Source organism: Falco cherrug, chromosome 4, assembly GCF_023634085.1.
Source record: "Falco cherrug isolate bFalChe1 chromosome 4, bFalChe1.pri, whole genome shotgun sequence".
Classification (NCBI taxonomy): Eukaryota; Metazoa; Chordata; class Aves; order Falconiformes; family Falconidae; genus Falco; species Falco cherrug.
In genome coordinates, this window is record NC_073700.1 from 107,800,383 (window position 1) to 107,812,599 (window position 12,217).

At 41.5% G+C, this 12,217-nt stretch overlaps 1 protein-coding gene across 1 annotated transcript in view; it reads left to right on the forward strand.

The window, feature by feature from the left end:
- DAZL (deleted in azoospermia like) overlaps window positions 1-11,730 on the forward strand; it is a 37,471-nt gene extending 25,741 nt beyond the window's left edge. Inside the window, exons 5-11 of the mRNA XM_027814718.2 lie at window positions 1,031-1,097; window positions 1,410-1,543; window positions 2,891-2,986; window positions 3,727-3,777; window positions 9,138-9,242; window positions 9,962-10,060; window positions 10,831-11,730. Coding sequence (XP_027670519.2) covers window positions 1,031-1,097; window positions 1,410-1,543; window positions 2,891-2,986; window positions 3,727-3,777; window positions 9,138-9,242; window positions 9,962-10,060; window positions 10,831-10,884 — 606 coding nt within the window. The 3' untranslated portion in view covers window positions 10,885-11,730. The remainder of the gene's footprint in view (window positions 1-1,030; window positions 1,098-1,409; window positions 1,544-2,890; window positions 2,987-3,726; window positions 3,778-9,137; window positions 9,243-9,961; window positions 10,061-10,830) is intronic.
- Window positions 11,731-12,217: the final 487 nt, after the last annotated feature.

Consider the following 12,217-nt stretch of genomic DNA (forward strand, 5'->3'; position numbering starts at 1 on the left):
TACGGGCCCTCTTTGACAGTCAGTCTGAATAGACCTTGAAGTGTAAGGCTGTTGTGTTGCCATTTCAGCCTACATCCATTGGAGAATGTTCATGCAGTTTCACTGAAGAGCACGATTCAACTTCTGCAGGGAGGGAGGGTGCTTAAAATTCTTCCTGTGCTTTTGTTATAGCCCCAGATACTGTGCTGGCAAAGTGGTATGATTTTTTTTTAATTGCAGGTCTGAAATCGTGCCTTTTGTGTGAGCTAGCATTTGGGTGGCACTTTCAGAATGAGAAGTTAATGTGTCTCGGGCATTGCTAACTACTGAGGGAGTGCTTCCAGCTGTTCTGCAAGTCTTTCAGATCCTCCTCACATGCATGGTTCTATGTATTTGAGGAACATGTGATACTTCAGTTTCACTTTCTTGATTAGTCTGTGTGCTGCGTAGATGCATTGCCCAGAAAAGTTGAGAAATACCTTGTTTGTTGGATGTTTGGAAGGAATGCATGTGAAAATTCCTCTAGAGAGAGTACAGTAACATGCAGGTAAACAGTAGTGCTTAGGCAGCCTTGCATTTCCTTTAATATTAGGTGGACAGCTTCTAACATGTTACGTGAAGCCTGTTAGAAAGTTTTTGTGGGGAGGAAGGTAAGTGGCAGTGTAAATAGGGTTTCAAGGGAAGCTAGGCTACAGTCTCTCTACATCAGTATCCTTACAGAGGCAAAAACAGCTCAGATATGTATGTATGAAACCAGAAGGCTGACAGTCCCTAACACATAGTTGCAAACTGCTAGTAGGGCATGTTGCTTTTAAGACAAGTGATATATAATAGCTTTTGAGAGTTGATGAGTAGGTAAGTGGGTGTGCTGGGAGCATGGCAGGAAACTAAAGGTAAAAGTTGTAAGGTGTTCAAGTGGGAGAGGACAATGGAGGCTGCTGAGTATGTGAGTTGATGACACAGTGGTGTAGAAGCAAGAGTACAGTCTCCTCAATATCAAACTATCCACCTTACTGATTGCCAGTCCTTACAGAATGAACCTGTCTTTCAGTCACAAATCAACTTCCATGGCAAAAAGCTGAAACTGGGGCCAGCGATTAGAAAGCAACAGAACTTCTGTAAGTATATATAAACAAAATTTGTTCAAATTAGAAGTATGTATTGCAAATCTATTTCTTAAATATTTGCAAGGATGTGAATATATAATTATCTGATGTAATATGTATATTACAATTAAACATAAATTCTGAGTTTTATGACCTCACTACTTGCATGCTGTACAGTTGTGATAACAGAATTCAGGTTGGTATCAATACAGTTAATGTTGACTTAAGTTTAAGAGTCAAAACACTTAATCTGAATTCAAGGTGCGAAAAACCTTATTAATGAAGTACACATGATAATGTTGTAATACTTTGCTTTAAAACAAGGTTCTTACGTGCATCCCAGACCATTAGTGATCAATCCTCCTGCACCGCAGTTCCATAGTGTATGGAGTAGTCAAAATACAGAGACGTATGTGCAACCTCCAGCTATAATGAGCCCAGTAACACAGTATGTTCAGGTAAGGCTGTTAATGCCACTGATTTTTTTGAATCATAATTGAATATCTTCGAAGGTGCAAGCACACACAACATGAGGAGTATGTGTTGAGATTCCAGTCTTACCTTACAGCTTCATGTGACTTCAAAGAAATGTCAACAACCTTGAAAACATAGTGATGTGATCCCTTTATAAGGGGAGATCCTTTTTTATTTTGAGAATGAGAGAACTTGAAGGTGGAGCTAAGATCTAATTATGTCACAGTTCTTAAGTGATCTTGTTACTTGTCACAGATGCACTTCACAAATCAAATGCAGTTGGGTACTTGATGTACTGCTGCCTTGCCTCAGAATGAACCACAAACTATAAAATGTGGGTTTTTTTAAAATAAGTATGGAACCAGAAGTTGGCTGTGGTACTGTTCTTCCCTGCCCCCGGCCAAACAAATTCTTGTTTCTGAACTGCTGTTGAGTCTCTGTAAGAACACTGTTCCAGCATCTGCTGTTAACAACTGTGGCCAGCACAGTATGCCTGCAGGACATCACTTTATTGGTACTTCAGATGAGCATTCTTACTGAGGGGTACACAGAGTACTTACGGCCTTGAGAGAGTCCTGTACTGTTAATAGAAGGGTTTCCAGATTATGGTCTCTTCCTGTATTAACCATATATGATATGGCAATACAACAGGGCAGTATTAATTGCACGCTGATTCTAGTTTGTATGTTTTATTAAGCAAATGAAGATGAGCCAACTGCAGTGACTCGCAGAAATTGTGGTTTTTTGGTTTTGGGTTTGTTTTTTTTTCCTAAGGCAGAGAGCTTTATAGGGGTACTCCTGCGGACTGTCTTAAGTTTATTGGGAGTGTAGGAGGAACTAACCCACTTAAATGCTGGAATGTGCCTTAATTCTCTGAAGCTGAGAAGATTCCAGGTTAACATGGTGTCAAAGTACTTGCAGTGAAGAATTGCTGGGAAGTTGTCTTGAATTTTAGTACTTAGCTTGCCTTTGGCTCCAAGACACTGATCTTCAGGCTGTAGTCAGTTTCTTTCACGGTAGCTGGTCTGTTTCAGGTCTGCTTTAGAAAGTTTATGGAATGAGTTGTACTTCTGAACTGACTTAAAAGATCAGCTGCAAGCAGATGTGGGACTTATAAATACATAATACACTTTAGAATTCTACTTTTTAGAAAATATTTTTGGTACCTGTAGTGCTGAAGCCCCATGGGAGATCTATAAAGGTTGTTTTTAAATAATGAAGCTAGTGTGAAACAGGAATTGAAGTTAACAGTGTAACTACGTACTTCTAAAAATGTGCTCCAGGTTTTACAAATACCATACTTTTATCTTGCTTCAAACTTGCATTTTTAGAAAAGGCTTTATTTGCAGACATATCCATACAGTTCTCCAGCTTTATTGGTACAGCAGCAAGTTCCTGTAGGATATCAGCCAGCCTACAACTATCAGGTAAGTAATTTTTCAGTAGCAGCAGAAAGGCTGTTTGATACATGATGAAACTTGAATGGAATGAAGAGTGTTGACTGGAGTCTGATCTTTCTGTATCCTCTTTCTGTGAATCCTGTTTTCCTTAAGTTCCTGTTCCACAGGAAATAGTAAAAATGAAATTAATGATATTTTTTTTGTTCTAATTCAATGGAAACGGTTGAATAACGTGGTACTTTCAGCTTGATCTTTTTTCTTAAATATGCACTGATAAAACAACTTTCAAATAAGCAAAAAGAACATGGATCAGTGCTTTTTTCTCATGGGAAGGAGCTTTACATTCATACATACTATAGTGTGGGTAGTTAACATTACTTAAAACAGAATCACTTGAGTCTTACCAGACTGTGCAAATGTGGGATGTATATAGAGTGAGGATGTGCTCTTGAGCTCTAAAACTGTTTGGGAAGGCACTTGGCTGACAGTGGGTTTTGAACTCAAGTGAAATACGTGGGTAGGTCCTGGTACTGAAATTAAACTAGAAATAGTTCAGTAACTGGAAGTAACTAGAGGTCTGAGATGTTTTTTATGTGGCTGCTATGATTCCCATTATTTTCCCAATACTTGAATCTTACTTTTAAATTTTTTTAACTTGGAATGGGAAAAGGAAAGATGAAGTAAAGTGTCTTACAGTCTTAAAGAGCATTTAACTTGCCTGTGTTGGGAATGAATGAATAAAAGCTGGTTCTTGTCCAATTCTTAAGGTTCAACCACAATGGCTTGCTGGGGAGCAAAGAAATTATGTTATGCCTCCGGTAAGTCCACAGAGTTAAAATTTTCGAATGCTGTTTTAGTTAGCACACTGTTTTGATGGCTTCATACTTAAAAAATGTCAAACTGCTGTTTGACTGGATCTGTATGTAATCTGGTCTATACAAATCTGTAGCTGCTGACAGCAGGTAATTGTTCAGGATTTCTCACTGGCGTTGTAAGTCAGTACTATTACATTATGGTGCTATTTTAGGAGCTACCTGGCAGAACAGAACTACCTGCTTTATGGTGTTACTCCATACATCCTGGTCATGGAATTCTGGAACCTTAACCTGAACAGAATTCTTTTCTCAAGAAAAGATGAGGGGAAAAATTAAGTGGTGGCCTGATGCACAATCCTGATTTAAGCAGGTCCAAGTTCTTCTAAAATCTGAAAAGTCTCAAAATATCCTCTGTGCATATGGATTTTTTTTAGCCCCTTTTAAATTGATTTCCCAGGCCACTACAGACTGTAGATGGTGCTGATGGCTTCTAAATAAATTACTTGCTTCCTGTGACTTTAGAATCACAGAATCAGTTAGGTTGGAAAAGACCTCTGAAATGATCATGCTTGTCTGTTACCCAGGACTACCAAGTCCACCACTAAACCGTGCCCCTAAGTACCACATCTACATGGGTTTGTTTTAAACACCTCCAGGGATGGTGACTCACACTTCCCTCAGCAGCCTGTTCCAGTGCTTGACCATCCTTTCAATCAATTTTTTCCTAATATCCAATCTAAGACTGGAAGCCATTGCCTCTTGTCCTATTGCTAGTTACCTGGGAGGCATACCCCCACCTGTCTACAACTTCAAGTAGTTGTAAAGAGCAATAATGTCCCCCCCGAGTCTTCTCCAGACTAAACAACCCCAGTTCCCTCAGCCGCTCCTCACAGGACTTGTGCTCTAGACCCTTCACCAGCTTCATTGCCCTTTGGACATGCTCCAGCATCTCGATGTCTGTCTTGTAGTGAGGGGCCCAAAACTGAACACAGAATTCGAGGTGTGGCCTCACCAGTGCCGAGTACCGGGGGGATGATCGCCACCCTAGTCCTGCTGGCCACACTGTTTTGGATACAAGCCAGGATGCTGTTGGCCTTGGCCACCTGGGCACACTGCTGGCTCATGTTCAGTGAGCTGTCATCCAGGTCCCTTTCCCAAGCCTGCAGCATTGTGTGGGGTTGTTGTGACCCAGGTGGAGGACCCAGCACTTTGCCTTCTTGAACCTCATACAGTTGGCCTTGGCCCATTGATCCTGCCTGTCCAGATGCCTCTGTAGACCCTTCTTACGCTCAAGCAGATCAACACTCCCCCACAACTTGGTGTTGTCTGCAGACCTACTGAGGGTGCACTCAATCCCCTTGTCCAGATCATTGATAAAGATACTGAACAGAACTGGCCCCAGCACTGAGCCCTGGGGGGCACCACTTGTGACCAGCTGCACACTGGATGTAACTCCATTCAGTACCACTCTTTGGGCTCAGCCAGCCCGACAGCTTTTTACCTACCGTAGAGTACACGTATCCAAGCCATGAGCCACCAGTTTCTCCAGGAGAATGCTGTGGGATGATGGTGTCAAAGGCTTTACTAAGGTCCAGGTAGACAACATCCACAGCCTCTCCCTCATCCACTAGGCATGTCTCTGTTGTAGAAGGAGGTGCGGCTGGCAAGCAGGACCTGCCTTTCATAAACCCACACTGGCTGGGCCTGATCCCCTGGTTGATTCTGCATGTGCTGTGTGATGGTGCTCAGGATGATCTGCTCCATAACCTCTCTGGCACCGAGGTCAGGCTGACACGCCTGTAGTTCCCCAGGTCCTCCTTCTGGCCATTCTTGTAGGTAGATGGATGTCATGTTTGCTAACCTCCAGTCACCTGGACCTCCTCAGTTAGCCAGGACTGTTGATAAATGATGGAAAGCTGCTCAGTGATCGCTTCTGCCAGCTCCTGCAAATACTCTTGGGTGGGTCTCAGCTGGCCCCACCAACTTGTGTGTGTCTGAAGTGGAACAGCAGGTCACTAACGCTTTCTTCCTGGACTGTGGGGACTTCATTCCTCTCCTTGCCCCCTTCTTCCAGCTCAGAGGGCTGGATATACCCGGAGGGAAGCTGGTCTAGCTATTAAAGACTGAGGTAAAGAAGGTATTAATTGCCACAGCCTTTTCCTCGTCCTCTGTGGCAATGTTCCCCTCCCACATCCAGTAAAGGATGGAGATTATCCTTAGCCCTCCTTTTATTTCTAATGTATTTGTAAAAACATTCTTTGTTACAGCAGTGGCCAGCCTGAGTTCTAGCTCAGGTTTCCCCTTTGTAATCTTCTCACGGTATAACCTCATGACATCATTATAGCCCTCCTGAGATGCCTGGCCCTTCTTCCAAGAGTGGTAAACTCTCCTTTTTCCTCCAAGTTCCCACCAAAGCTCTCTGTTCAACCAGGCTGATGGTCTTCCCCGATACCTTGTCTTTGGGCGTGTGGGGACAGCCTGATCCTGCGCCTTAAGATTTCCTTCCTGAGGAATGTCCAGCCTTCCTGCACTCCTTTGCCCTTCAGGACTGTGTCCTTCTGAGGGACTTTGCCAACCAATCTCCTAAACAGGCCATAGTCTGCCCTCTGGAAGGCCAAGGCAGCAGCTCTGCTGACCCCTCTCCTTCTCCAAGAACTGAAAACTCTGTTATTTTGCGATCACTATGCCCAGGACGGCCTCCAGCCAGCACATCACCCACCAGTCCTTCTCTGTTCGCAAACAACAGGTCCGGCGGGGCACCTTTCCTAGTTGGCTTACCAACCAGCTGTGTCAGGAAGGTATCTTCCACACGTTCCAGGAACCTCGTAGGCTGTTTCCTCTCTGCTGTACTGTATTTCTAGCAGTCGTGTGGTAAGTTGAAGTCCCCCATAAGAGGAAGGGCTGGCGATTGGGAGATTCTCCCAGCTGCTCGTAGAATGTTTCATCTGCCTCTTCATCCTGGTTGGGCAGTCTGTAACAGGCTCCCAGGAGGATATCTGCCTTGTTGGCTTTCCTGCTGAGTCTTATCTAGAAACACTCAACCTGATCATCACCATCATTAAGCTCTGGACAGTTAAAACACTCCCTTACGGAACTACCTCACCTCCTCTCCTTCCCTGCCCATCTCTTCTGAAAAGTTCAGGGCCATCCACTGCAGCACTCCAGTAACTCAAGTTATCCCACCATGATGGTGACTGTGTCATAGTCTCCTTGCTGCATGATGGCTTCCAGTTCTTCCTGTTTGTTGCCCATGCTTCGGTTGTTGGTGTAGATGCACCAACACTTCCATGCCGCCCCAGGCGCATCTGTAACACACTTGGTTTTATTCCCTTACCTTTTTGAATCTAGCTTAAAGGTTTCTCACTGAACCCTGCTAACACCTGACCTAGAGTCCTTTTCCCTCTTTGAAACAGGAGAACCCTCTCTTCCAGCAGGCTTGGTGCTGTGTAAACTGACCCATGATAAAAAAACCCCCAAAATTCAGTCACTTTGCAGGTGATATCCACAAAACAGGAAAAGAAATCCTGTGCATTTCTTTAACAGTGTTGGAACTTTGTGTCTTAGGCATTTTTGTGTTCTTTGGGTATAATACTGTATTTATTTAGTACAGTTTCTCTTTTAAGTGTCTAAAAGCTGTAATATGTAATTTTCTTAATGATACTCTTTTCAGTCCAGTTCCCAGCAGATGTGTGTAGAATGTGTGGAAGGTAAAATGGAGAAAAATGAAGAAAGTGGAACTTTCTGCATATGTATTTCTGCCTGCATGCATCTGCAAATTCAGTCTCTGATCATATTAGAATACTTCATTCCTTCTCGCTTCCAGTCATGTGTAAACTAAGCTTTGCTTTCTGCTTCTCAGCAGAGAAGCAGCATCTTTTTTTTTTAATGGGAACTCTTGTATTTCTGTTACTGAAAACTACCTTTGATTTAATGGGGGCAGAAACAGACTTGAGAGATTTCACAAGTCACTGGAATACGCCGATGACCCTGTTGGCTTGAAATAACTTCTATTGAGTAACATCCATGAATAATATGATACAGCTGTAGTATATCGCTTAACAATTAAATGGTGGCAAGCCAAAGAGTTGCTAGAGTAGGTGTGCCTGGTGGTTTTCATTAGTTGTTTTAAGATTGACTATAGGAGCAGGCAAGTCAGTTCTAGAACTATCTCAGTTAAGCAAGTCACCAAGTATCTTTCCTTACGCAGACTTAAAAGAGGGCACATAAGGTAGAAGACTTCATCTTTCAGTCTGCTGCTTTATACCTGCCTGTTGGGGTGGATAATCACAATTTCCATTTGTAAATGTGGTTTATGCCCCAGTTGTGACAAGGTCAGATATGATACCCCTTTTGATGGTTAGGGATGGTGCTTGGAAGGAATAGTCGGCTAACATTTTAGGCTTCTGTATCTTGCAATATAATCAGCTTGAAATTACAGTTCCGGTGTTGAAGGGCTTTTTGAGGTGTTGGTGTACCTTGTGGTGTGTATAATCAAAAATAACATCTTTAAGAATGATGTTGCAAGAAACTGAAAACTACTGTCAAGTCTGTGTAAATCTGACTACTTTGGGGAGGGATGATGACACACACAAAAAAAAAACCCCAACCCCCAAACCCACCATCTTGCCCCTGAAAAGGTAGAATGCTTAACTGCAATTCAGAACCTGGTAAAATTGGCTGTTAACAGCTGCCAGTCCTCTCTGGAAGCATCTGGAAGGATGTTTCCTTAAAGAGTAACTGCTTTATCAGTTTCTTAGCTATTGTAATGAAATTCTACACTGGGTTGCCAATTGCAACACTGCACTGTAAGCAGAGGGAGGCAGGGAGAGTTTTTTAAAAAAGCGTAAGAAGCTTTGTGCTTTTCTAGACCTATATAAATCTTGGAAAAATTTTATTAGCATAAAGGCAACTTCAAACAAGAAAAGGAACTGTGTAGAGAAAAGCAACTTCTTGAAAGGGTAGTGGTGGTAGATGTTTTGTTTTCCCTTCTTTCACTTGACTGTAGTGCTTAACCTCTTGAAATTAGCTGCTGGTTGTCGTGAATTCTCAGCAAACACCTTCATTACTTAATATGCTTGATGGCAAAACTCATACATGGAGGAACTGGGTTGAGGAGCTAACTGTCAAGTGGAAAGCGGGGGGGGAAAAAAGGACATTTTAGAATATATCCTTTTTGGAAGGAAGTAGAACTGTCTTGCTGTATATCCTGATCTATTTTATTATTTCCCCCACTCATGAAGCTTTTTGGAAAGTGTGAAGATAAAAGTTGGCATAGCTTATGAATAGGTGAGGACTAGTGACAGCAAACAGTGCATGTTTTCCCAGTGTTACTGAAACATTGCAATGTTTAATGAACTACACAGGTTTATAGTTCGGTAAGCTATCAATGTGCTGAGGATCCAGAATTCATACAGACAGAGTGTGCTGTTCCAGAGCCCTTGCGGTCATCTGCTGACAGTCCACAAAAGGTAAGTGCTTTCTCAGAACTTCGGTGTTTGTCATAAATCCCATTCCCAGAAATCTGCATATTAAGATTATGTGGCTTGGTGAAGAGGGCCTCTGACTAGTGTCCTAGAAATTAAGGTTATAGATGCTGCTTCAGCCAGCTGCTCAATCGACTGTATCTGATTTCTGTGTATCTTCAGAAGCCTCAGGTGTTTCCTTGAAACTATTAGTGCTTGTCCATAGTGCTGAGGGCCATATAAAGTCTGTGTTCTGATTCTGAAGTACAACAATGTTTTAAGTGACAAGGCTTCACTTAATCTGCTGAGAATTTGCAGGTACTAAAAAAGCAGGTCAGGTAGCACTGCTTCTATCCTTACGCAGATGTATCTCAAGCTTTGAACACCTGAATCATTACTCCCTTCACCTTCTTTTGTGGAAGGTGACCCCTTCTTTGGCCAACAATTGGCTCTGAATTCAGTTTTCTAAAGGAGACTTCCAGTTTTCATCTGTTGGTGTATTCCACAACTGTACCAGCGTGTCACTGGTTAGATGCTACAACTAAGGGTGATAAGTTACCGAGATTAAAAGATTATAAAAAAACAAACTAACAATGCTTAGGAAATGCAAGGCAGTTGAATGGCACCTTGAATGCAAAGTAAACCCTGTGACACGCACGTTGTTAGTAGTGGGCTGACTAAGAAAATCAGTGTTGTTACCAGATGCACCTATAACTGTATTTCAGAAGTCTGTGGACAGGAGCATACAAACAGTAGTATCCTGTCTCTTTAATCCTGAGAACCGTCTGAGGAACACCTTTGTATCACAAGAAGACTATTTTAAGGTATGTAGTGAAGGCAAAACTAAATTCCTAAAACACAGGGGATTTTTGATTTGTTTACCTACAGGGTGCCATAAAGGTTAAGGGATTCATATCTGGAATGTCTTTTGAATTTTTTTCTTGTACATGCGCTGAGATGTATGGGTTTGGCTCTCATGGCTCAGTTGCTTTATGCTGGAAACTAATTCAGTGGATTTAATCAAGACTGCATGAAAAAGACTGCTGAACAGTCAGCTCACAGACACGTGGAGCATAAGGCTGGCTAATCATTTCTCAGAGCCAGAATGTTGGAAGGGGCAGTGTTTGGATCGTTTGGATATCCAAACAAATCCCTAGTTTGGATAGAAGATGTTGGGTTTGAGCCTTGATAGTCTTTATTCCAGTTAAGTACCCATTGTGGATAGTGGTTCTTCATGCTTTCTGTAAAATGTCTGTGCTTTAGCCAGAAGACTAGTCCAGGTTGATAGCTGGTAATCATATTTTTGCTCTGCGTTCAGTCTTTGTAGACTGGCAGTTCCTGATTGTTCAGAGTGCTGTTTAATTTCTGTTGTTTATCAATGTTATATTTAAGACTTTGCTTCCTCCTTTAAAAAGGACAAGACACATGAACTAGGCATATGCACTCTGAAACAGCTTCAGTACTCCTGTATTTATCAGTTTTGGTGGGGTTGAATAGAGTACAGAATTTCTTGAGATGCTTTGAATGAAACTTCTGTTGCTGTAGTTACTGTCTAGGATGTTTTTTTCCTGTCTTTTCTTGTATCCTATTCCAGGAGAGGAAGGTGCATCACTTCAGAAAAGGAAGAACAGTACTCAAAAGTGTTTGATCAACGAAGACTTGAAAGTATCTAAATTCGTTAACTCGATGTTCTTACGGTTGAGTTTAGCACTATATATGCAGTAGAATATTTTTCAAAGTGTTGCTTCAAGTTGAAGTTCCTGTTCTACCTGCTTTAATACAGTTGTTTTTGCTTGAGTAGTTTGAAGTTTAAAGTTGTAAGAGTTGTCAGACTAGCAGGTTTTATTAATCACTTGCATGCTTCCCCTGATAACTAACTGGAATGTTAAGGAGTTGATATGGGGAAAACACTGTTGGTTTGTCTGTTTTGCCTGTGGATTTTCTTCTGAGCTTTACAGTTTGCATGTTGCATTTAGTTGCTTTAAAACCACAGTTGAAGTGACTTAATACTGACCAGTTAACTACTTCAATTTTTAAACTCCAAGAGGTAATTTGCTCAAGAGGTTGTCCTTTAAAACTGAGCTCTTAATCAGTGGAACAGAAGACATCAAGTTGTAACTCAGTTGAAGCCCTTTAAGTCCTGGTTGTCTCTAGACTACCTAATCAATGTGGCTATGTTCATTAACAAGAGTTTGTGCTTGCAGTCTTGAGCATTACTGCTAGTTTTGTGCAAGTAACAACGAGAATCCTGAAAGTCCTATATGTAATTTAAGATGCAAGGATGTAATTAGTTGTATTAGCTACTCAGTACAGTATGCTATTTTACTTGAAAAATTTTAGCAGTACCTGTGTGTTAAAATTGTGAGAACCTGCATTTAAAATGTGCCTATGTGATGCAAACTGTTGATCAAAGACTATCTGCAAGACTATTTTAATAATTATGTAGATTTTAGTTGTGTATTTTGAAACAATTGAAATAAATTTTTGACTTGGCTTCCTGAACTTTTAGTGACATGGTAATACAATAGTAGAGTTAATTTTAAGCTACGTTGGGAAAGACATACTGCATAAAAGACTCGTTGAAGCTATTGAAGACTTACTGCCCTATATGAGAATACTGGTTACTACAAACTTGTGGTAACAAACTTCATTTTATATAGTTATTAGCTGCAGTTTTGAAAGATTAGAACTGAGATTTTAGTCTTGTATGTTGGGTTCGACTCTGCCTTGATTCTACTCCCAACACCTCAGTCTCTCCAGACGACAACAAAGGATACTACGCTTCTCTTGAAAATGTATACATGAATTTGAATAGGGTTGTGTGTTCTGCTTCAAATTTCCAGGGGTTTTAGAAGTGTAATGTAATGGCTAGGAAAAGACTTACCTGGAACTAGATATTACTGGAATGTATACAAGGGATCTGTGCTGCTATAGTTCTGGACTCTTAAGGGGGATATGGCTGTAGCATGAAACGTGTCCAA